We start from the raw sequence: 25,206 nt of genomic DNA, 5'->3' as shown, positions 1-25,206 counted from the left end.
TTAAAATAAAGGGAAATTGCATAGAGAGGGAAGTATAGCAGCTCTCCCAAAGCCAAGCTGAGCCTCAGGTGATGGTCAGTTATCTGGAGAGACAGCAAGGCAAGCTGAGATTTGCAATGAGACCTGTGCATCAGAGAACAGGGAAAGAAAGAGGCTAGTATCGTGAGCGTGATAGATTTTGGAAAACCATGGGAAGCGTACATGATCAATGGGAAATGAGAGTGGGAAGCATAGTTCCCTGGAATGCCTGAGGTTCACATCACTGCCAGAGCTGACAGGAGGACCTTTTTAGAGTTTTTAGAGTTTCAGGTTGTTTCATTGTCGTAATCTGGCAACCGTTTTCGTCTGACACTGATCACATATTACTTGTACCACATATTACCACAGGGGGGCGCAGACCTTCTAGGTCAGATCGACGGCAGAACAAATCCACTGAAGTATGCAAGGGTAGATTGCTCATATTGTGGGCTCATTGAATAGGGTGAGCAAACACGGTATGCCTTCTAATGTTATTACTGCACAGTCTCGTTGGTGTGTATGTATATATATTGAGCACTTTCTTCATGTTTTAAATGTTATGATGTGCCTGTGGCGAATAAATGAGTATATATTGTCCTGCAAACATAAAACGTACTCTTCTTTGTGGCGGGTTTTTGCGTATTCGGTATTGGATAGCTGACCAAAATTCCACCTGTCAGTGGCAACGTTTTCTTCAGGAATTTGTGGTATGTAAAAAATAGATGTCGTGATGTACTAGCACTGATTTATCCACGAGCTAAAGTGGCAATTAACAATAATCCGACTGAAACAATAGTGTACGAAAGACCAACTCCATTTCAATAATATCTCATCAATATATCAAATATCCGATAATGTTCCTCATATTGTCCAAACTGACATAGATTGGTGTCCGAACCTTAACAGCTGATGACAAGTAGCGATCATGGGACTTGTATTTTAACAAGAAAGCATGACTGTGCGCTGTACAAATGTTAACTACAATACCCAGATCCTACTGTAACGCGTACTTGAGAGGTGGAGCGTGCCCGGCCTGTGTGCAGTTACTGAGGGGAAGATGGTGGAATCTGCAGCAACAACGTGCACGATAATCCGTCCCAAACGATTCGAAAAATATCAACCCTCGCAACCAGGCATTCGGTACCGGTTACCCGGGGACAATCACAGATAATATATACCCACAAAACGCAAAATAACACGACTTTAAACGACGGAAGATAGTTGTTAATTTCATCACTCGTGGTAAAACGTGGTGAGAAAGACTAGTAAGACTGTGGTAGCTAGCTCGCCAAGCTAGTTTTGGGTTTGGGAAATTTGGGTGTTACTGTCCTGAAATCCTGCCGGTTTCTTGTGTGACGAAGCCGTTGGTATCCGTTAACTGTTGTGTAGTGTCAAGAGGTCTACTGGAAGCCCTGGAAAAAAAGCCAATCAAGACATTTACAAAGCTAGATAACTAGCTTAGGGAAGTTGTATTGGGGTGCACTGCTGTGACTATCGGCCCGGGTTTCATTAGTAGCGGTGAACGAAGCAACTCCCTGGCGACATGCCGAGAAATAAAAAAGGGAAACGTGGTTCAAACCGGGGTAAGTTTTACGAGCAAATGTGGTAACGTTAGTCAAGTGGTAGCTAGCTAGTCAGGTAGCTGAATGACTTAACGTTACACGTTGGAAGTAAACCAACGGCTTAAGTAACGTGTTCGGCAACAACTCTCGGAACATAATTCGCTCAACAGCTAGTTAACTAGCCATGGCTAGGGCTACATAGCCAGTCAGCCATATTTATAGCATAGTTCTGTTACTTGTACTGTATGTACTTAGTTTGTGAGGTAGATAACGAAATTATTATTGCTTGCCAGCGAATAGTCAGCACTAACTTAACTAGCTGTAGTTAGAAAGAAGTGTCCCGTTAGTTTGCTGATTAGCTGGTATGCCTTTCCCTCAACTCTGAAGATTTCCTGTCTAATGGCAAAGGGAATCCCAGCCATATGGAAGCGCAGTGAAAGCTGTGCGTTTGAACTAACGGTAGCTGGTTTGTTGAATAGTTTTATTTTTATATTGCGTATCTAGCGAGTTAACATTCGTTTCTGTACTTGCTAAATAGTTGGCTTTCTAGATTGCTATCACCATTGTTGCTACTAAGGTAGCCAGTCTCTAGCAGAGTTGCCATTTTTATGTGACACTGTCTAACGTGCTCATAATTCTCCAAACACTTATTTCAAGTTGTATTCTATAAAATGTCTCTGCAGTCATAGGTAACACTTTGGTGACTATCGAAGTATCGTAATCAAGCTTAGCTAAGTAACAGGTTCTTTTCTCGCATTTAGCTATTCTAGCTGGTTAGCTAGCTGCACGTTGAATTAAATGCATTACATTTTCTTTACTGGCTATGTATTTTAGCAGCAGTCCGGGTCCTGGGCGTTTCAGGCACATCCAAAAAATTTGGGGACATGAGCTAGCCAGCTAGTGTTAGACGTGTCAGACGCATGCCTGCTCACCACTTTGATCGAACATCCCTGAAAACCTGCTGTGCATATTTTTTTTACTAGATACATTACCTTGATTGTCATAGTAAATTGCTAGCTGTGTAGTTAAATCGAAGCGTACAGTTGTAAGCGCGTTAAATCACCGTGGACAGCCAGGTAAAACATATTTTGAACGAATGTACCAAAAAATACCGGTTTGTCAAAATTGTTCAATGTTAAGGCTTGACAACATTTGCAACACTTGAAACATTTGCATTGCATAGCTAACCAATCTTATAGGGATATTTAGTAATTATAGTTGTAGTGAAATGCCTTATCACTCCAATGTTTAACCCATAAAGATGCAGTTCTTCAAATTAAGGTCAAAGAAAAAAAAAAAAAACAGTCCCTTTAACACACTGAGGATAGCAGTGTGTTGTGCTCAACATGCACTGCCTTCTCAAACCACTGGGAAAGTAATGCACTGCAGTGAGAGGGGCAGAAGGGGTTTGCTTGTCTTTACCTCCCCGTTCTACCCTCCTTCAGGCTCTCTCCGACAGGAGGTTCTTCAGCTGCAGCTGTCGGCCAAGGCCACTCTGCAGGGTAAAGGTACAGGTACGCTGGCCAACGCAAAATGTTCCTCCAGCATACTTTCGCCTCTCTGACCCATCGCATGTGACTCTACCAGGGATGTTAAATACCACTTCTGTTAAGATTTCTCAACTCAGAGCGTTACCGTTTAAACGTTTTATTGTGCAACAATCCAAGCTTTGTAAATGTCTTAAGTATATGTCATATTAACCAGTTTTTTTTTTCTTTCAATAATTGGCCTGCATTATAAGGCACTAGAATAAACACGTTGGATGTACATTAATCTGCATTATTTGCAAGCTGTCTTTTCATAAAATGTCGGGCTTTATATCTGGTCAAAGTCAATTGTACTATATGACCCTTTTTGACCACTGATTAAAGTCGTTCCTTTGAATAATTTACTTTTAAACAAAGTTCAAAAAGACCAAAACACAAATCTTTGCCACAGACGCAGAGTTTAAACGGTACTTATTTAACATGCCTAGTAAACAGTCCTTTTAACCTGGCCATTTCATTTCCAAGACTCCTGTGTGACAGTTTTGGCCACTGCTGGATTTATTGTGTGAAGGCACAATTTCTAGGGCACCTAAGGTAGCTGTCCTTAAAAAAACAGCTTTGTATTAGCCATGGATCTATCATCTCAATTTGAGAAACAATGCATTTTCTCCATATCCACAGAGCATTACTGTTGCATCTGCCATGGTTAGGTCATTAAAGCAGTTGCAGCAGAAATTTCCTACTGGCTGTGCGTAGGTGGTGAAGCCAGTCAAACCAGTGCCTGAGAGCGATGAGCCTCCTTTGCACTGAGGTTGCTGGGTTGCAGACAGCTCCAGCATGAGAAAGCTCTAGCTTCTTCACCAGGGGAAAGGTGTCCTTTCTACCTCTTCAGTTCTTTGTTCAGGTCCACCTTTGTGGCAAATGCATGGTATGACCAGTGGAAAAATTTGTCTGGGTTTAAATATTGTGTGATCTCTCTGGAAAACCTAAAATTAGTTTCAAGCTCTAGATAGATGTGTACTTTTAGCCAAAGGTCAGGTGTTTCAGAAATTAACTTTAGGTGTCCTTGAAATTAACTGCATATTTCTGTATATGGTACATGTATGGTATAGACTGAAAAGTATGAACACAGTTTATCTTATGTTAAATGTTGTTGTACTGGTTAATCAGTACAATTACTCTGATTCTCAAATGGCTAAAACTGAAAGAAACAGAAGTCTTTGTTTTTCAAATTCCATTTTATGTTTTTCCATTTTTTTCTGCACCTTTAGCCTGTAACAAAATCACAGGACTGCTTTACCTCTCCTCCCCACCACCATTGCCGCAAGGAGCTTTCACACCAGCCTAGGCACTAACTTTGTCTTACCTAATTGTGTTTCTGGTATTGCATGGCAATTTTGTCTTTTTTCCCTCAAAGAAGTGTCATTAATGGTATTTTTCTCTTGTAAATGAGTAAAAAGTTGTTTATTGAAACATTGCAACTGTTGTGTTTATCGTGATATGTCATGAGTGTCATGCAGTAAAATTTTGTCCCAGATGGTCTACGTGATGTATGAGTATATAATCCATTGGGCCTTGTCAGATGGCTTCTGTGCAGGGTTCTGTCATGACACGTGCCTGTGTGGTAAGAGTTGTCTGCTGGCCTGTTACCACAGAAGAGTGACGATAACAGTGATAAGGCTTTCAGTGCAGAAAGGGGGAGCACCTGTCAGTGACCCACCTACTGTCACGTACTATCTTAAGAACTCAAGGTTGAACGATTGTACAGTTTGGTGAGAGATGGGAGTGTGTGCTTCCAGGAGGTCAGAGCTGATTTGAAAGCAAAGCAGAAGACACATGAGAAGGCAATCCCAGTTCTGTGCTCATGCAGCCTGCGTTGGTGTTGTGCGGCATCCCGGGTAGTTTTAAATGAAGGGCTCCATAGCCAAAGCACTATAAAACGAGAGGTCATTGGAGAGCTTTATTTTTCTCTGGTGTCCCTTAGTGTAGTATGTCGGTCAAGAGGTAGTGGTGGGTTCACTGGCTGATGGAAGAGACAGGGTAACGGGGGCAGGCTGGGTTCCTGCTGGCTCAGGGCTTTCCAGTGTTATGAGGATTACTGACTGTAGTCATGTGACGACTGGGGTTAGGGAATTGTATACTTAAACACCCAGCTCAGCCAGTTAGAGGGGTTGTATAAGGTTTCCTGAAAGGTCATAACCCAAAAGACTGGTATATGCAATCCCAAATGAAGCATATGAGGTGGACCCTGTGCTTTTCAGAACCTGCCTTCACAGTTGTTTAAAATTCATGATCTTCGCATATGCTTTCCTAGATGGACTCTGTAGGGTCAGGATAGGTAGTACCACCAGCTGTAACCCCACTGTAGATGTGCCATACTGAGCACTTTGAAACCTGAATATGTGTGAGTACTCAAGCTTGCTGTGCACGCGACCCCGCCTTCCCTGTTTAGCTGTGGATGTGTCAGCACGGGGAAGAGAATAGACCTTGCTCTCTATATGGGCTGGATCCTGGGGAGTGACTGATGGGCAGAGACAGCTGAGCTGCTGACCGACCCAGTGATCAAGCACCTTACCGCTGTCATCCACACTGTCCCCACCTCCCTCTTCCTCCTTCCTGTTTTTCCTCTGTCCTGCCCCTCTCTCCTCCTCTCCCTCTCTCTCTCATTCTCTCCGCGCTGTAGGTGGGCGGAATGGGGTGAAGGGTGAGTCCGGAGCAAGTGACGACGACCTGGCCAGCGATGTCCTGAGTCACTACAGCAGTGCCAGCGAGAGCGCCTCTGTGCTGGAGGAGGGCACGGGTGGGTGCAGGGCGGCCTGTTCAGCCCACGCACGCTCTCTCACACGCAAGCCCACGTACACAGTCATGTTCATGATCACACAGATGCAATATTACCCTTCCTCCTAGGTACATGTCCTTGTCAACTACACAGAGAAGCACCATGACGCAGACCCTCACACAGTGTTGTGTGTACAGTGGGCTGAATGCCATGGGTGTTGTAGTGTGGTCTGTACTCTCTCTACTGTAGCCTGTGGATGTAACCGTTGTCACTGTGAACATTTTTTGTTGTTTCCAAACTTGGAATTTTTCCTTTTGTCTGCCAATTTGGAACAGCCAGTTGTATCACAGAGATACTGATCAGTGCCAAAACCCCCCCTAGCTAACGATCCAGGAGCACACAGGCAAAGCACGTGCTCTACTCCAAAACATGTGATACCAAGTGCTGCTCCTTTTTCACACCACTCCATGCCAAGCTTGCACAGGCATGAGTCAGAGAAGTAGTCTGCATTTCATACAGTTTTATACAGGCAGGCTCTGGGGACCAGATTGACCAACAGGGGTCTCTGTGTGCAGCGAGACAGAGAAAATCATGCCCTGCCTACCCATCCCTGTCCCCTGGTGGAAACAAGGCAATTTGTTTTGCTGCTGTTGATCATCGGCAGCTGATGACATGGCTGGGATCGAACTCAAGCCCTAGAGCTCAGCTCATGTTCAAAGCAAACAGCAGGAGCCCCAAGATACACTTTGTTGCTGTGTGTGTGTGTGTGTGTGTTTGTGAACTTTGTTGTTGTGTGTGTTGTCTTGAGTTGTTTGGTTTGCTGGCACACTTTATTTTATGTGGAGTGCTGTTGCATCCTGTACTTTTACTTCCTGGACTCTGTTACCATAAATGCATTGTCAAAACTCGTGCCACGTGTGTGTTGTCAAGTTTTGCACATGCATGTTTCCATCTCTTGCTCATGTATGTTGTGAACTGTGTCATTGTATGTTGTGACTACTGTTACTGTTAGCATGTTGTGAGTTGTGCTGCTCCATGTGCTGCAGGCATGGAGCCAGTAGATGAGCAGACTGCCCAAGAGGAGACTGAGGACAAGCTGAAGCAGTGCATTGACAATCTAATGGACAAAAGGTTTGTGTGTGCTTGTGGTTCCATGTTCTTACTTCCTGGTGCTTTTATCTAAGCCAAATCCTGCATATCTTTGGTGTGTTGACAGGTTTTTGAGTATGTTGTGGAAATAATGCAATCTCTTGGGCAAACTGACAATGTAAAGCTGTCTAGTGTGTGGGTAAACTGAGAACAGTCATGACAGTTCCACACAAATTCAGTGCCATGGTTCCAGAATCAAAAGCCCTCATCTCTTTCTTTCAGTGCAAAAACTCGCCTGGCTGCCTTGGAGAGTCTCAGACAGGCCTTCTCCTCCAGGCTGTTATACGACTTCCTCCTGGAACGCAGGCTTACACTGAGTGACTGCCTGGAAAGGAGCCTGCGCAAGGGTAAGGATACAGGGACGAGCTGTTGGCAGGACTAGGTTGTGGGAGGACCTTTTGGCAAGTGGAGGGTCCTTTTTTTAAAGTGTGGGTGGGGTCAGTGGCAGGGGAAATCTGTGCAAGGCGGAGGGTGGGGAAGGAGCCTGATTAGGTAGACCCATGCAAGTGATACAAAGGTGGATGGAGTCAGTGTCGGGAATTGAAGAGGAGGGCATGTTTGAGTGTGGGTAGAAACGCAGCTTGGTTTTCAGTTCCCTCATCTCAAGTCAAGCAAGCCCGATTACTTCTGCCCTTGTAACATTGATATAATTCCCTTCACCTCATCCTCTTTCATTTCTCAGGACACTTTAAAATCAAACTTAGGCATATGCCATTGCAACATTGCGTGTAATTCAGTTTCATGTGGACTCAAGTAAAGATTTTTTCTCAGTTTCGCTGAATCTCAAAAAGGTGCGAGTTGATCAATCCTTAGATATTTTCACTTAAGAATTTGCTTCCCTTTGACAATGCCACTATCATACACCCTGCTTCCCTGTAGAGAATGCTTTGTGTTCAGTTGCATTTGGTGGCAAAGTCATTGTGAGAGTGAGGCTGCAAAAATGCCCTCATCTCCGAGGAACTTGTGTGCTGTCCCTGAGAGAGATTTTATGGGGGGGCGGGGGGGTCACCCCCTTTCTCTGTCTCTCATCTTTCTCTCATTCTCTGTCCCTCCCTCCTTCCCTCCCAGGTGGTGGAGAGGAGCAGGCCGCCGCTGCGGGCGTGTGCGCCCTGCTGTGTGTGCAGTTGGGTGGGGGAGATGAGGGCGAGGAGGGCTTCAGGCTCCTCAGGCCTGTCCTCAGCTCCATCCTGAGTGACAGCTGTGCCAGTGTTGCTGCCCGTCAGAGTGTGAGCATCCAAGCTTATTTTTAAATGGTGAAGTGATGTTAATATACAGAATGTGTCTTCATGCTGACTCAGTTGCTGCCTCTCTTCCCTCTTATTTCCCCCTCCTTTCTGTTTTTACTCTTGTTCTTTTCCAGTGTGCTACAGCTCTGGGAATGTGCTGCTATGTTTCTGCTGCTGAGGATGCAGAGGTGAGATTTTCATCAGCTTAAGCTTTTTCATTAGCTTTTGTTAGCTGACACTGGAAGGGTCTGTGCTCATTTTTCGAAATCTTATGAATGACTGCCTTCATGCTCAGATTGGTTGTGGTAATTGCAATGATGGAGCCGTGCCCTGTCCAGGGTACATACTTGTATATCGGTTGTTTCGCAATGGCATTAAGGATAAGCCATATGAGACATCAAGGCTCAGGCGAGTTTTCATTTTGAGGGTTTATCGTGTCAGTGGTCAGCCGCAGGTCACTATGCGTGAGTGATTATTTTGTCTGTCGCAGGACTTGGTGAAATCCCTAAGCCACCTGGAGAACGTGTTCACCAGCTCATACCCAAATTGCGAGGGCGCTCTGCCGGCCACCAAGGCAGGCACCCCTGGACTCCACTGTGCCGCCCTGCAGGCATGGGCACTGCTTGTGACCTTGTGCCCTGCCTCCCGCCTCAGCACATTACTTGACATGTAAGTGAAAGCAAGTGTGGGCTTTGAGACCGAAGGAGGGGGGCTAATTTAGTTCTGGAATTCATCTGTGAATCCAGACTCTTCACCTGTCTTAACAGGAATTTTACAGTAAGAATTAGTTTGTTTTTTCCAAGTTTTGTCTAACTTCTTTAGCACAGACAGCCTTGCTGATTATTACACAGTAACACTTCAGCATTTTTATCTTCAGCAGATTTGTACAGATGTCTTATGTATGGTGATTCCTTGCAAATGAATGCATTTAGCTGCCCCCAAATGTTATTCTTTACCCGCTCCATTAAGTTTGTGGTACATTACACTAAAACTGAGACACAGTGCTATGTAGATAAATCACTGCCTACTTGACAGTTCTGTTTTTGGTACAGATTTTGGCCATGCATGTAGTTGAGAACCACTTCACTATAGAAAGTAACCACTTCCTGTAAGTCTGCAGAGGGTTGGATGAGGTTGAAGGGAGATATCAGAGCTTTCTATTGCTGCTGGATCTATTGCAGTTATTTTAGCCACATTATTGATTTTGAAATAAAGATCAGTTTATAGATTGAAAGATTATTCTGTACACCCCTTTCCCAAGATGTTCTTCTACAATTATAGATCGTTCAAATGTTGTGAACAGCCATTGGTAAACTGGTAAGCTTTGAGTACACCACAACATGAAACCACTCTGCAGTATGTCCTTAGTGGTCAGCAGTCAGCAGAGATCCATGTCTGGGGTGTTCGCTAACTGGCCCCATGCACCCGCGGTATAGATAGTTGTATAAAAATAATCTTAAGGCAAGTGCGACTCCAAAGGTGGCTGCCAGTGCTTTGCTAGCATTTTGTTTTGATTTGTCTTTGGCTGCTGTAAGGCTGTGCTTTTACTGCAGTGAATTTTTTTTTCCTCTTTCTTCATTTCACAAGCTTCATCAAATGATGTTTCATTGGGGTGATATACAATCTATGTATCGATTGATGATTAGGGTTTTTGGCAAAGCAGGCTGTTGTACACTATACTGCATCCCAGCATACAGGTATATCATCTCTGTATTAAGGAGGTCTTTATCTCATAAGTGTTGAGTTGGCAGAAATTTGGAAGACTTTAAAATAGAGAGAATATAGTGTTGGCATCACACCCTTCTAGCAGCCCAAGAAAATATAAAGAATGGTTTGGAAGAACTGAGCCCCAGGGCACCCCATATGTCTGCATCACTGATCTAAGGTGAGGAGAAAGGGGAAACGAGTTCTCAGGCAAGCTGTATTGCATGCAAGTTGGCAGAGCATCATATCCAATAATGCCAGCAAAAGCCTTTACTCCCCTTTCACTCCACTGTAGGGTTGAAAGGGGTCGAGTATTGGTGATGCGGACGTAGCTATTAAAAATTGCAGCATGAGAACATCATCTTAGAGCAAAGCAAGATTTTCTCAGCCATGTGCCACATTTCAAGCACAGACATAATAGGAGTTTCAGTTATTTAAAAGGTAATATTGAGTGTACTAGATTTAGTCAGTATGGGTGTTGGGGTTTTCCTCAGTGATCCATGATGGAGTTCTTGGTTTAGGAAAGGTTGAGAGTGGACACAATATGAACGCCCAATAGTAGAACTTAAAGTGAGAGTGCTCAGAGGCCTCCTGCAGATTTCTCTTTGCATGGTAAAGAGTTTTGGTGGTTATTAATGATGCAAAGAGCTCCTCTTAAGTGTAGCTGATATTTACTTGTTTCTGCTGTCATGTTCTCCTGTTCTCAGTCTGTTCAACCTCTTGCCCCTTGTTGCTCTCCCTCTCTCCCTAGACACCTACCCAAGCTGCAGGCCTGCCTTGAGTGCAGCGATGTCAACTACAGGATTGCTGTGGGGGAGACCATCGCCCTGTTGTTTGAACTGGGACGAGACATTGACCGGGTACAGCTTGGCTCCACAGAACGTCCCCACACTAACCAGCCACCTCGCTCCAGCCACTGTGGACCAAGCGGCGTGCGTGTGACTCTGTCTCGTGTGTGTGTCACCTGCAGGACTTTCAGTATGATGACAGCGACGCGCTGTGCGAACTCCTGAAGGGCCTGGCAACCGATGGGAACAAACACAGAGCTAAGAACGACCGGCGGAAGCAGCGGTCTATCTTCCGAGAGGTTTTGAACTACATTGAGGTAAGCATGAGGGACATAAGCCTAACCCCTAGTAAGTATGACATGAAGTGAGTGCTATGAAACATGAAGTCTTGGCTGTGTTAGAACTAATTTAAAGTGAGCAACACCATTTAAATCACAGTTTGCACCATTTCCAGCATTATTTTAATACTGATTCATTGCAAAAATGTGTACACTTGACCTGGAGAGTCCTGTGTGAGCAGGACACATTAGGTGTGTTAGCAGCTCGAGAAAGTTACAAGGAGTGTAAATGTGCCTTCTTTTTATGGTCTCTCCTCAGAATGAAGACTTCACAGAGGAGAAGATCCGGTTTGGCGTGGAGGGTATCTACATTGACAGTTGGATACGTAGGAGGATCTATGATGCCTTCAAAGAGGTTCTAGAATCTGGAGTGAGACACCACTTGCAGGTCAGCATGGACTGTTGAGAGCTTTGTCTTTAAGAGAATGTAGTCCTCATTTTCAAGGCCAGAAACAGACAGCTGTCCCCTGTAGTCCTACTACCATGTACAGTTTTTTTTTTTTTTTTTTTTTAAGGGGTAATCAGATTTTTGAGTCTTGTTGTTAAACAAGCTGAATTGTTGTTGATCAAAAACATTTTTATTGGAGCACTACATTATATGTGCAGATTAACCAGAATACCACACTGCGGGAAAGTCATATTTTTGCTAATTAGTGGTTACTCGGGTATTTTCACAAATTTGGTATTTAGCCCTGTTGCCTTGGAAACAGAGTGACACACTTGCATAGTTGCCAGCAAACTGTTCTGTGCTTGCACAGAGGTCTGACTAGCTCCCAAGAAGCTGCAGATGGGAGTGGACAGTCTGACCTATATCTGCGGAGACTTTCTGCTTGGTGGTCGGGATGCCCAATGGTGCTGATACATGTCATTAGACATGAAAAAATAAATGCGAGAACACCTCAAAGGAGGCAAAAATGATAGAGTGGATTTCATTTATATTGAGAAAAAGTGGAAAAAAAATTCAATTACTTGATGTTGCCTGAAAACAAAATATGGGCCACCTGGTCAGCATTAGCATTTTCAGCGTATGCAGTATTACAAAGAGAAAGAGATGTAGAGGAAACAAGGGTGGTTGAAAGAAAGGTAGAGCAAACAAGGGTGGTTAAGTCCTCAGCTTGCAGGGAAGCATTTGAATCAACCATTTTTTACTCACTGTGTTTCTTGTACTCAGAAAAGTTGTTTAGCTGTGGTATGATGGGAATTGAATATCAATATGCTACACTGTTTTCAATGTTAGTGTAAAAATCTGGCATTGTGAAAAGCCTATTTAGCTGTGAAGTAAATGGTTATTCTCTTGCAAAATGCACTAGGTAGGGCAGTATAATATCTTTGCTATGTTGAGCTGGTAACATGACTTACCAAATGGGGAGAATGATGAGCCTCATCTCTTGGTGAACACAGTATAACCAGCTGCTGAGGGACATCTTTGAGCTGGGGCCTCCTCTGATTCTGGATGCTTCCGTCAAGGCCAGCAGGATCTCCCGTTTTGAGAAGGTGAAGTTTAACCTATGACCCCCCCATCTTTGTCCCCTCGTAAAACACCATTAGCAGTGCAACACATGCTCAGCTACAAATCACTGCATTTCATACTGGGCCTGGATTCCTGGTCTGTCCACAAGGAAAGCATTGGAATAGTAAACAGTACTCTTATGTTTGGATCTTAAGTTCTTTCTAAAACATATGAACAGTGTTAACAAAATATGTTAATATTGACATTAGGCACCAGTTTGTTTTAGTCATTCCCCACTTCTGGAAGACTAAACACAGTAAGACACCATGTACAGAACTGTAATGTACATTTTGAGACACCCAGAAAATGGCCTTATACTTCAGGCTATATTCTAGGAAATTTAGTATCTTATTACATATTGTGTGTATGGTAATTTGCTATTTATACTCTGCATAATCTTCTGTCTAAATGAATAACATGTGGAGTCAAGTTCATTTAATATAAATCAGCATTCATTAGTAACAGGTCATTACAGTATTCAGAGAGAATACTGAAGGTGTTTTGGTTGTAATAGTTAGCTACACTTGAGCAATGTCACACAGCAATATTTGTAGCTACACTGCATGGACACAGCGTGGAAAGGAATGTGTAACCAGTAATTCGGAGAGCTCAAACTACTCTAGCTACTTATGTTTGCTTGCTAGCTAGCATTGCTCATTACATGATTTAAACTACCCAAACGGCACAAGCTTTTGTGGCATTAGCTTTGAAAGTGTTTATTACCTTTATGAAAGCAACTTCTAATGGCATGCAGTTTTGCTGGCTTGGTGATTGTGTAGCAATGGTGCAGTGTAGTTGACATGAAAATTCCACTAGTCTCAACCAGTTTTAACAAGGTGGGAGAAAAGGTGAGTTTCAGTTTAAATCAAATTTATTTAAATTATTTTAAAAGATCCATAGCACACCTAGTTGGGCAGAGCATAACGGTGTAGTAAGAATGTGGGGGTTTAAGAAATCATAGGATTCCATAGTCACAAGTAGATTAGTTATTATAATAGGAAGGATAATCACACATTAAGCAATTGAATCTGCTAAAATTGCCTCTGTTTACAGGTTTTAACTCTGCCATTTTGTTTTGTTTTGTTTGTTTACAGCACCTGTACAACTCAGCTGCATTTAAAGCCAGGACTAAACTAAGGAACAAAGTGAGGGACAAGCGAGCAGATGTGATGTGAGAGTGGCAAAGAGATGGAACTCAGACCAGCCCAGGGGGACAACAGCACTAGGGCGAAAAACACTAGCCCAATGATCTATCGTTTCACTTGAAAAAAAAAAAAAAAAAAATGCTGCTGCCAAAACCGGGACATTGCAAACAATGCCAATGTGTGTGTGTGTGTTTTTGTGTGTGTGCGTGCGTGTGTGGATTTTTTTTTTTTTATTTAACACCACCAAATAAAACAAAACAGCCAATGGGAAGAATAGAAACTATATTGTATCTTTATATTAACTATATGTAAGACAATATTAATCATTTCTTGTGGATATTTTACTTCCTAATTTATTGAGTGGGAGACCATGTAAATGATTATTATTAAAATCATTATGATTAAATGATTTTTTAAAAACACAAGATACGTTTACAAAGACTTTGTAATCGAACATGGGGAGGGTTTAAAGAAAATGAAGACATTTTGTAGTTTTTCTATGTATATTTTGTATGCTGGTTGATTGTGCATTATTTATCTTTATATGTATATGTATATATAAAATACATATGTATGTATTATAAAAGTGCACCAGGATTCACAGAGGAAATGTGTAGTGTGATTGGCAGTTTCCATACTTTTGTCATCTATTTGACAGGCAGTGCTATGTACCCAAAGGGTAAAACTAATTTGACATCATGAGTTATAATAAAATCTAATAATTGATTTATGTATTGGATGTGTCTGTTCACGGATAAGTTGAAGTCGAAAGCGGGAAAACTACATCATGAAACTCAACTCTCGAAAAGGTCCCGACAATCGAGTCGCTGCAGAGCTGCATGGCAAAACCCTTACACTGCGTAGACGTGCTTAGGATGGAAAGATATGTTGTCGACCACAATTCGACCTTTACAGATTTTTATCAATAAAGCAGATCAATCTACCACTCAAGTAATTTCTGCAAGCAGTAGTCCTCGCGGCCCCTTCTCGTTCTAGTAACCCCCTGCGATTGGGCAAGTGGTAGAGGCCGCCTCTCGGAAGCATGGAGTTCCTGGTAAATCTAACGATACTCGTGTTCGACAGGAACCTTAGACAAAATGTGGCAACAAGCTTTTAGTTTATTTTTTAAAAAAATAACCGTGGCTTATTATGTTTACGTGTTTAAGAAGAACCACAAAACGTTTTGATACTTGGCGGAACACATGTATTGCTTGTTTATTCTTTGCTAGCCTAGCTTGCAGCTGTAGGTTGCAAGCAATCCAGCTAGCTAACTTAGCTATCAACAAAAATGTCCGTGTTCGTTTCCCAGTATTTTTACTAATTTCACGAATATATATCTGTTACCTGTTTTCTAGTTTTTTTTTATGCCTGTGGTTTTGGTAGCATGGTCTCTGAACTATGAAAGTCATAAACTTGAAAATGCGTTTTACAAACGTTCCTGCGTTATTTTCAGTGTGCTGTTAAGTGAGACGAGATGCATTTAGTAAGCTAGGTAGCTATGGTGATCAGGCGGGTGAGCGGGATCCGTTAACCATGTCTTGTCATGCATAATGGCTAACGATAAGTGAATACATGATGCGACCAATGTTAGCAAGCTAATGGTATGTCTACATCTCATGTTTAGCTGCAAACGGAGCCCGAGTCTATTAGTGCAGCGTTCAGAGAATACAGCCAGTTTCCCACCCCCGGCTCAGTTACCGTATGTCCAGAAGTATCAGCCAGCGGCGGGGCGAAATACATCAGCCTACTCACAGGTAGGCTCGTTATCTGATGACGTTAAAGACGAGCTGTCAAGTTTTTCTTGAGTCCGAGAGACCATTAAAAAATCTACAACAAATATACCGCACGTATTAATTTGTCAATGCATGAAATGCTTAACTTGTTAGGTACTCAAGAATGCATGTTGTATTTAGTTGAAGAGCAGCGATATCACAAGTGAGCATATTTTTATGTTCATATTTGTTCCCAGATTGTTCAGGGGCCATTCATGGCCTTGAGGGACGTCCAGTTGAAACCTAATGTGCACTTCTGCCGTGGTATAAACGGTTCACAGTTCGTCTCGTCGGAATCTCAGTGTCATTGCATTGCGTTTCTGCTTCAGAGTGGAGCCAGAATGAGACGGATCGAGGAAACAGGCTGCGATTCGGCAAGCAGTACACCCTACTGTGTGACAGTAGGACAGTGCAGCATGTGCTGCCCCTTGGCCACTGCAGCCACGTGCAGGGAGAGTAAGACCATTGCAATGCCACAGCGCATTTCCCCTGTTCATTGCGGGTTTCACGTGCTCATGTGATGCGCTGCGTGTCACACTGTAGCTCAGTAACAGCACGCATGAAGCAGCCGTAGGTTAATGAGTGAAGTTTTTGTACTGTAATGTTAACTGGTTAAATAATCAATGAAGTTCACATGACTACCACTGATACACATCCTGATGCTGATGATGATTATTTGTATGAAAAACATTGCATCCGAAACCAAGTTCTTAAGATGAATGCTGCTAATATCCCAGCAGAATATCAGTCATGCTGTAATTGTAAGGATTTGTGACATAAAGCAAATGACATTAACTAGGTTCATATGTTTTTTCTGTGATAACTGAAAGTGTGCATGATAAAATATCTGAAGGACCTCACTCATAAGTCGCTTTGGATAAAAGCGTCTGCCAAATGAATACATGTAAATGCAAATGCATAGTGACTATTAAGTTCTGACTATGTTTCCCCTCCTGACACAATTTCAGATTGGTCAGCAGTCATTCTCCTTCTGGAACACTCAAGGCTGTTGTCAGAGAAACCAGTTGTCAGGGCAAGGGACACCAGTTCCTTGAGGTAAGGCTGGACACTCCAAGGCTATTACAGTCAGATCTGTTCAGTGTTATAACCCTCTACAAGGCAGGCAGTATTTAGATGCAATATGTTTCTTTTTGGGTATTAATACAGATTTTATGAAATTTGACTCCTAGCGCCTGCTGAATTAACAATGGAGCTGTGCATAATCATGTTGTGATATGCTAATAACAATGTTGCCTATGACCAATTTGATTTGTTTAGTGTGTTTTTCATGCTTTGTTTTCCCCTTTCTGGTGTTACATAATTGCACATAGGCTGGTCTCACTATGACATTCTCTGTACTGCTGGTGCAATCCTCTGACACACTCACATGCCATCAGTGACTGTTTTTCACACTACAAGTTCCACCATGCACCAAGAGAGTAAAAATCAAAAAGGAGGACAGGCACATATCCCAGATGTCCTCTGAGTGAGTCAAAGACCACCACTACCCTGGCAGAATGAAGTTGTTTGTTCCATACCTGCGGGCTCCTGGTCATTGTCAGCTGATGAAATTGGCTGTAGCTCAGCCTGTGCTTGGAAGCAGCGCCTTGACTTACTGAGCCACTTGGGAGCCCAACTGTCTGTCATTTTAATGAGCATCCTGAACAGGTCACAAAGAAAAGGGAAGGTGGCGAGTGAAATGTGCCAGGTTTCTGTGGCGTTTCCTCTTGTTGCCTCATGTATGGAAGAGCAACTAGTACAGAAGCGTGACTTGAATATGTAACGTAATGTAATGTATGCCGTCACTTTACTCCATGTTTATTGGTACTCCTTTTCAGATATGGAACAAGCATGGCATGACAAAAAGCCTTGACCTCACTTCTTTAAACAAACACGGAAGAGTATATGAAGACGGTAGGCTCTAAACTTCACTAGTGTTAAATCAAGCAGTCACATTGTGGAGGTGCTCCTTTTTAGCTGGAAAAGCCTCTCTGGAGTCTGTTAAAGTGTCTTGTCTGCCTTTGTCCCTGTCTGTATTTCAGCTCAGTTTGGCTGCCTGGCCTGGTCTGCTTGTGAGGGCAGAGTGCTGTATGTCGCGGAGCGGAAGAGGCCTAAGGCAGAGTCATCTGGTGTCTCAGAACCCAGACCATCCAGTCACGATGCAGGGGCAGGTCATTCTGGAGAAGAGCTGACAGCTAGGAAGGTACCTTTTGAAAATATGTTTTATTTATAACTAAATTATTTAATGCGTAGAGGAAGAGGAACATACTGTGTTAGGATTTTCGTTCGGAACTGACTGTCTGACAGGATCATCTCTGGTATATGCCGTGATGTCAGGTTTTGACTCAAGTGCAGCATTATTAATTGATGGAAACGTAATGTGGTAGTTTTAATGGTGTTCGAGTTACTGCACTCACATGGGATAAACATATTTGAAGTAAAGCAGCTAACCCCCCTTTCTCCACCATTTCTATCGAGGCTCTCTTTCTCTCCCTCCTTCCCTATCCCTAATTCTCCCCCTCATTGGTTCACCTTCTGATTGCTTTGTAGGAGGATCGAAATGTGTACTGGGAGGACTGGGGAGAGGGCCTGTCCAATAAGAGCGTCCCAGTGTTGTGCGTAGTGGACATAGACAAGTGCACGGTATCCGTGCTGCAGGGCGTCCCTGCACAGGTGTCCCCAGGCCAGGTGAGCACTGTCACAGTTTGGTGGCAGGACTCTCACCTCGCCACACTGTGTGTAATGTCTAACTCAGACAAAAGAGGTTCTCTGCTGGTGTTGGAGTAAGAAAGCAGAGAAATAGGTTGAGTAGTATACTGGTTAGAGTAGGGCATTCAAAGCTAACTAGCTTCTTAAGTGGAGTTTTGGGCTCAGATCTCTGGTAGCTCAGTACTTAAGTTGTATCCTTGATCATGCCTCTTTACCTGTGGTAATTTAGCAGTTATCAGGTTAGAGAAAGTATGAAGTGTAAAAATGTCTTCCTGGATAAGAGCCTCTGCTAAGGGAAGTAAATAATGTAATGTAGTGTAAACTCCTGTTTCCTGCACTGTCAGGCTTTGTGGTCCCCGCAGGATGAGGGCGTGCTGTTTGTGGGGTGGTGGCACGAGCCTTTCCGACTGGGCCTGAAGTTCTGTTCAAACCGGAGGTGAGCGGGGGTGCGCGATGAGGGGAACACTAGATGTGTGCAATTATAATCCCATGAATTGCACTTCAGATGCCTTATTCAAGCTTTAACTTCTCGTCTAATTTCAGATCTGCCCTCTTTCATGTAGACCTTGAAGGGAACTGTGGTGAGTATATGTTGCTCTCACATTTACTGTCAAAAATGACAAAAGCACTTTCTGTTTTTCAGCTGATAACTACCTAACCCTCTCCCAATGATCTGCCCCTTTTTGGTCTCCGAGGACAGAGTGCCTGTCCTCAGACTCCAATGCGGTCTCATCTCCTCGCCTTAGCCCTGACAAGCGCTACATCATCTACCTCCAGGGCCAGGTGTTTGGGCCCCACAACCAGTGTCTCAGCCTGCAGTTGGTAAGCACTGAATAACAGCACCCTATAATTTCCTGTGTACAGCTCACACAGGCTGGATATTTGTGTGTTTAGGGGAGATTGTGTAGATGCAGATTAGAGTATATGTACTGTTTGGTGTTAGTATTTTTTATTCACTCAGGGAGGCAACAGGTGTTTTGTGTAGAGGTTAACACTGCACTCACTTGTTTTGTCTCCACAGTATGACTGGGAAACTAAGAGGACCTCTTTGCTGGTGGATGTAGTCAAAAGGCCTGAGGACGGTATGTCTCCTGCTGTACGATTGACTGGATGGGACCGTGTAGGCAGACTTGTACATGGACAAATAACTCAGAGGCAGCACTTCATTCTGAAAAGAGGGCAGAGAGTGGGAAGTGGAGTATATGATCATATTCCATGCGTTTACTGTCAGGAGGAAATGATGTCTGTAAGACCGGTTGAGGTTGAGCACGTCACAGAGTTGACAAGCGCAACTAGCCAGGCTTTTCTTTTGTCCATTAGAGTTTGCTGGGGTGTATGAGGCCTTGCCCACACGGTGCTGGTCTGCAGATAGTCAGAGGGTGGTCTTCAGCAGTGCAAGGAGGAATTGGAAGGTACAGTACTTTGAGTCTGACAAACAAGGCAGTCATAGTATTTTTAAAATAATTTTCAGCAGTCATCCTGTTGAAAAGAATTTTTTTTTTCATTTGACCTCTGCATTCTTTGTCTTCGTGTTTCTTCACCTCACTCTCTCCATGTCTGTCCATCTGCTTGGATGTCTCGATGTCTCTTGTTTTGTTCAGGGGCTCTTTGTGCTGGACAGATGCACAAGAAAAGTGACGCCTCTTGTTGACCGTAAGTCCTTCCTGTCTCAGTTTGTGAGTAACAGAAACACACATGGTGTTTGTACCCAAACTGTGAGGGGAAAGCACAAACATGGGATCACTGCAAAGTCACGCATGTGTCACTCAAGGCTGTAAGCATTCTCTCATTGTCTCTTATTACAGAGCAGTGAGCCTTCTGCTTTGTACTACTTTTAATGCTCACTCTTTTGCAATTATAAGAACACATAAAATGTGCCTTTTCAGAGTAATTCAGAGCTTGCTAATGAAGTTTTTTGCCTCCTTTGTATTTGCTCATGAATATTAGGCTGGAAATGTACAAAACTGAAAGTGTAAGATTTGCTTTCTGGTTCTCTCAGATGAGGAGTTTGGGAGCTGGAAGCTGCTGGCCATCGAAAGAGACCTGATGGTGGTCAACTGTACTGCACCAAACAGTCCTCCATGCCTGGTGATTATCTTAAGGGCTGCTTTAAAGGGCTTATGGGTCGTTTTGGGAAAAACTGCCAATACCTTACCTTGTTGTCATCATTATAACATTTGTCATCATCATAACATTTATGGCTCACTAGATTTCAAGTTTTATTTAAAAATTTAACAAATGTGTGAAATATAGATGCAGGAAGAGTGTTTGGCTGAGTGTTCCAAACACATTTCAAGATGATCACCCTTACTAGAGTGATTAATAAATAAATAATGACCAAAAGTTTTCATTGGACTCATGTATATTTAACATTCAGGTGGCTCAGTACTGCCTTTAAATAACTTTACTGTTCACTGTGCTGGATGTACGTGCCACTGTATAACCCATGTTATGTATGTACATAAATACATTTCCTAAAAAAATTAAGGATTTGTAAATGAAAGAATAATCTAAACTCTTCATGTTAATTAGTCTATCTTCAGTTCTGTCATCTGCTGGCCAGTGATAGCATGGAAACTATATTTTGATTTTTATGTCCTTTGTTGTGATAGGAACAAATAAAGTTTGCTCCTATCCCAAGGATAATTTGGGTTTGTCAGGTGTTCCTATCACACCCCTCAATTTACATTGGTTTGTCACCATGTTGGTGAATACTTATTCAGCAGCTGTTTCTGGCACAGTACAGTGTGTAGTGCATGTGTGAACAGTGGCTGTGGATGACTGTTGTGAAGAAGGCTGCAAAATCTGCAGGTGTGTGTGAGTTGCTCTTGAATGTCACCACTACTTACACAAACACCAGTTCTGAAAAATGAAGCCAGTGGTATGCAGTGGGTGGCAGGTCTGATACCTGCCTCCCTGTGGGTTCCTCAGAAAGTTGGGTTCTTGCCCCCTGCTGGGGGTGAAGCTGGGGTGTCCTGGACCCCTCTGGATGAGCCCCGCCAAATCCCACTCCTGGAGTGGAGGGCCCTGGACATCACCCCTACACCCCAAGAGGAGAACATGGAATACTGTAAGAGAGAGCATCAGCCAACCACGTCAGATCACACAGCACAATCGGCTTGTTTGAACTGTAATATTTCAGAGCAGGAGTTTCTTTAGTGGCTTGTTTTGAGCGTTTCTGTTCTCTTAAGCATAACTTTATTTCAGTATTGTCATTTATCTAATTGGATAGAGCATGGAACATTGCATATTTGGAGCTGTTGGTCAGTTGGAAAGCCTCTCACTTTATCTTTTTTGCTGACAGCTGGCCTGGATTTCGGGGCCCTGCTGGTGAAACCCCGTGCCATCAGATCAGGGGTAAAGGTACCTCTGGTGGTATTTGCCCATGGTGAGAGGAGGGTGATCTGGTCTGGTTTTTAACTTTTGACAGCAGTACAGTTTACCAGCACTGTTTAATGTTCATCCTACGTAAATGTTATTCACTGGATAATAGCCAAGGAGATTATCTTAAAAAAAAAAATCAAAATTTTGCTCATTTGGATGAATAAAGCCTGAGTGATCTTAGCTGATTCACAATCCGTTAATTATATAAAAGGGACAGCTTGGTAGGGAATACATAAACAAGACAATCACTGCAGTAAGCTCTGTTCTGCCTTGCAGGTGGGCCGCACTCCCAGTTCTCAGCGGAGTGGAATGTCTCTTCTGCTGCTCTGGCCAGGGTGGGCTTTGCTGTGCTTATGGGTAAGAGAGCAGCACCACTATATTTCACTCAGTGCAGTTCTCTGATTGACTGGGTTCGTTCCCCTGGTCGGATTCTGTTGGTGTGTACCGATAAATTTAATGTAGTACAGTGGCTTCTTTGCCTGTCCAAACATTATATGGTTGTTCTTTTGGCAGTAAACTATCGGGGATCCACTGGGTTTGGGCAGGACAGCATCCTATCTCTCATTGGGAACATCGGCAATCAGGATGTTAAGGATGTGCAGGTGCTGTGAGATTTTGGGCCCGGTTGCACTCAGTCACAAAGTCTAAGTCTTGGAACCACCCAAAGTCAGTTGTAGTTTAACTAGTGTGGGCTTAATCTTAATCAGACCTACTGCTTAATTTGGATAGATGTGCCCATTTGTTTGCAAACATAGTCTTATTTATTCCATTAAATGAATGACTTCACATATCCCCATGCCATCTTAGCTGAGGTGTAAGGCATGTTATGTTACAGCTAAAGGTAACTTGTCTTTTTTATGCACATTTGTGTCCAAGAGAGCAGTGCTGTCCACTCTGCAGAATGACGCGACCCTTGACCCAACCAAAGTGGCTGTGATGGGCGGCTCTCATGGTGGCTTTCTCGCCTGCCATCTGATTGGCCAGTACCCGGACTTCTACAGAGCATGCGCAGCCCGGAACCCCGTCATCAACGCTGCCACCCTGCTGGGCACCAGTGACATCATTGACTGGTGAGGAACCCCACTGTGCCAGTCTGTGCCCTCCTGAAACTAAAGCACAGAAGATGGGCACTTTCGCGACTAGTTCATTTCACGATTTCATTGAAATAGAAGTACAGTTTGGTTCATCTGTAGCTACACATGAGTTTTGAATGGTATTGGATGCTGTCCTGAAGTGATGAATTTGAGTTGGCTTCAGCTGCCTGCCTTCTGCGTTGCTCAGTAATAATTGCCAAAAGGACACAGATGCAACACTCTTTCAGTATGTTCCATTTCTACTGCATTTAGTTAGTAAAAGCACAACCACAGCTTGTAGGGAGTGTGCATTCACCATTACACCTGTACATTCTACAAAGAACTGCAGGTGAGCTGCAAGTGAACCAAAAGCAACTGAAGAGGACTAAACAAAGAAAGTAGACTTCATATTGAATTAAATTAATGTTGAGTTACATTTAACTTGTCTAAAATAAATCAAACCTAAAGCAAAATAAATGGTTAACGAAAAAGTGCACCCTCTCAATCACTTGCAAGTGAACTTGGGTGTACCAGTGCCCAAAGAGACAGGAGCATTCGTGTTTTTTTACAATGATAATTGTTCTATGGAACAGGCGGTACTCTTCAGTGGGGCTCCAGTACTCTTTGGACCGGTTGCCCAGTCCGGATGCTCTGACCACCATGTTCCACCTGTCTCCCATCGCCCACGCCTCCCAGGTGAGCATACGCGCTCCCTCTGTGACACCCTCTCTGCAGGCGTGAGCAGGGCGTTTGTCTGGGGAGTGCAGACATCTTTGTTTCTATGTGTTGTTTGCAGATCAGAACTCCAGTGCTCCTCATGTTGGGAGGCAAAGACAAAAGGGTGTCCCCACACCAAGGTCTGGAGCTGTACCGTGCACTTAAGAGCCGAAGCTCCCCCGTCAGGTCAGTGCTGGAATTGCCATGAGGGGTGTACAGTCCCCAGTATGTCTCAGGAACACGATGCCAAAGGCCATTTGTAGCTGTACAGTATATTACCAAAAATTCATTGGACACGGGTAGTTATGACTAGCAGTTCTTTATTCCAAGAAATTAACAGCTTGTTGACCCTTCTTTGGCGTTAATGACTTCCTCAGTGTGTGGTGGAATACTGATGTCTTGCTCTAATTCTGCATTCCATTTCATCCCAAAGATGTTCCATCAGGTTGAGGTCAGGGCTCTATGCTGGCCACTGTAATGTCCTGATGTTACTCTCTTCAAACCTTGCAAAATCACACCTGTAGTTAAACCCATTTTCCTGAAATCAGATGGGATATCCTATGGCTTATGGTATTAAAATGTAGTTTGCCTTTTAACAGTGGGTTGGTCAAAAGACCACAATGTATGCTTTTGTTCCTGTTTAAGAAACTGCTAATCAAATACAACATCATTGCAAACAAAACCAGTACACATGTCATCAACCAGCAAGTTAAGATACAAGATTATAACATAACATCACTGCCCGACATCATTTTCTTCACTGTTGCTCAGGGCTGCGGAGGCATTTGTGGAGCTCTGTCTGAAAACCCCTGCATTGCTGTGGACTGCCAGTGTCCACAGAATTACCACAATGTTGTACCACTCTGTCACCGCACTGTCAACAGGCCTTCAGCGCAGGAATAAACACACATGCGCGTACATGCAGGGGTCTGACTGGTGCCATTCTCAGGCGCTGTGTCTGCCAGCGCTGAGACACTCGGTTTGCCCGCGTGTTTGCTTTGCTGTTCATGCAGGTTTCTGCTTACCCTCATGCAGATTGCTGTGGTTTGCGGAGGACGGTCACTCCCTGTCACGAGTGGACACACAGGCCGACTGCTTCCTCAACGTGGTTCTGTGGTTCCTGCAACACTTGGATCTGCTCTGAGACTCCCAAAGGCTTGTTTAGGGATGGAGAGGTTCCCGCAGAGAGGTAACCCTTAACTTAAAAGGTGCCATTGGGATGTATTTATGTAATGCCCCCATAATGCCTCTTAACGCTTGACATAATATATTCGTAAATGTTCAAAACATCAGCAGTGGGAAAAGCTTTGCTGGTTGAAACAATGACAAAGCTTTTATCATGTGCAGTTAACGTTTATGGATTCTTAGGTCAGGTGTTATAAATGATTATGAAATTGTCATTCAGTCGCCAACTGTGCGCTTCAGGTAAAGCATTAGCGCAAGGTGTGGCTCAAAAATTGAACATCTCGTTGATTTTTTTTTTTTTTTTAGCATCATTCTGTTTCTGCATGTAATGGTAAATGAACTGGACACTTCAGTATGATACAGGTGGGATGATCTGAGTACTGTAGCACCATTCCGAATGCGCAGCAGAGGGCAGTGTTGGATCATGCATTTCTGCTTTGCCTGGAGACTGTGGGTTGTCAATTAATTTACTGTAACCAGACATTTGTTTGGCTAATAAAACAAGCCTTCTCTGATACTGTTGAGATGTACATGCTTCTGTTGTGTGTCTTTCCAGTTGCAAAATTACTCTTTCTTAACTGGTATGAACTCTGATACACTGCTTACATCTTTACAGCAATTGAGATTCTACTCAGATAAACCGTTTACCCATACTGAACA

At 43.4% G+C, this 25,206-nt stretch overlaps 2 protein-coding genes across 4 annotated transcripts; both read left to right on the top strand.

The window, feature by feature from the left end:
- The first annotated feature begins 1,046 nt into the window (after positions 1–1,046).
- ifrd2 (interferon-related developmental regulator 2) lies at positions 1,047–14,253 on the top strand. 3 transcript variants are annotated; one of them, XM_036534177.1, is made up of 13 exons: positions 1,047–1,601; positions 3,026–3,094; positions 5,751–5,867; positions 6,893–6,977; positions 7,218–7,342; positions 8,064–8,221; positions 8,356–8,409; positions 8,712–8,890; positions 10,677–10,785; positions 10,896–11,030; positions 11,311–11,439; positions 12,453–12,545; positions 13,656–14,253. In XM_036534177.1, the coding sequence occupies exons 1-13, from the start codon at positions 1,562–1,564 to the stop codon at positions 13,734–13,736; spliced, it is 1,374 nt and encodes a 457-aa protein (XP_036390070.1). In that variant the 5' UTR covers positions 1,047–1,561; the 3' UTR covers positions 13,737–14,253. The 3 variants fall into 3 exon arrangements, with proteins under 3 accessions (XP_036390070.1, XP_036390071.1, XP_036390069.1); XM_036534178.1 differs by lacking the exon at positions 3,026–3,094; XM_036534176.1 differs by lacking the exon at positions 1,047–1,601 and having other exon boundaries at positions 1,636–3,094.
- Positions 14,254–14,686: 433 nt separating this feature from the next.
- Positions 14,687–25,046, top strand: zgc:136971 (S9 family peptidase). Its single transcript, XM_036533118.1, has 22 exons — positions 14,687–14,760; positions 15,331–15,460; positions 15,808–15,934; positions 16,447–16,534; positions 17,317–17,392; positions 17,521–17,681; positions 18,029–18,166; positions 18,532–18,623; positions 18,731–18,768; positions 18,888–19,009; positions 19,209–19,269; positions 19,508–19,599; positions 19,789–19,840; positions 20,187–20,275; positions 21,119–21,257; positions 21,492–21,575; positions 21,848–21,928; positions 22,085–22,173; positions 22,448–22,641; positions 23,238–23,340; positions 23,441–23,547; positions 24,397–25,046. The coding sequence occupies exons 1-22, from the start codon at positions 14,749–14,751 to the stop codon at positions 24,503–24,505; spliced, it is 2,184 nt and encodes a 727-aa protein (XP_036389011.1). The 5' UTR covers positions 14,687–14,748; the 3' UTR covers positions 24,506–25,046.
- The last annotated feature ends 160 nt before the right edge of the window (positions 25,047–25,206 follow it).

The sequence above is a fragment of the Megalops cyprinoides genome, chromosome 7 (assembly GCF_013368585.1).
Source record: "Megalops cyprinoides isolate fMegCyp1 chromosome 7, fMegCyp1.pri, whole genome shotgun sequence".
In the NCBI taxonomy this organism is placed as follows: domain Eukaryota; kingdom Metazoa; phylum Chordata; class Actinopteri; order Elopiformes; family Megalopidae; genus Megalops; species Megalops cyprinoides.
This window is presented reverse-complemented; position numbering and strand designations above follow the sequence as displayed.

Coding starts and splice junctions, on each gene's coding strand:
- ifrd2 (XM_036534176.1), top strand. CDS start 2,842: ATGCAGTTCTTCAAATTAAGGTCAAAGAAAAAAAAAAAAAACAGTCCC. Junction 5,868..6,892: donor TGTGCTGGAGGAGGGCACGG/GTGGGTGCAGGG, acceptor CATGTGCTGCAG/GCATGGAGCCAGTAGATGAG. Junction 8,891..10,676: donor CTCAGCACATTACTTGACAT/GTAAGTGAAAGC, acceptor CTCTCTCCCTAG/ACACCTACCCAAGCTGCAGG.
- zgc:136971 (XM_036533118.1), top strand. Junction 17,682..18,028: donor AAGAGCTGACAGCTAGGAAG/GTACCTTTTGAA, acceptor ATTGCTTTGTAG/GAGGATCGAAATGTGTACTG. Junction 19,600..19,788: donor GTGCAAGGAGGAATTGGAAG/GTACAGTACTTT, acceptor TGTTTTGTTCAG/GGGCTCTTTGTGCTGGACAG.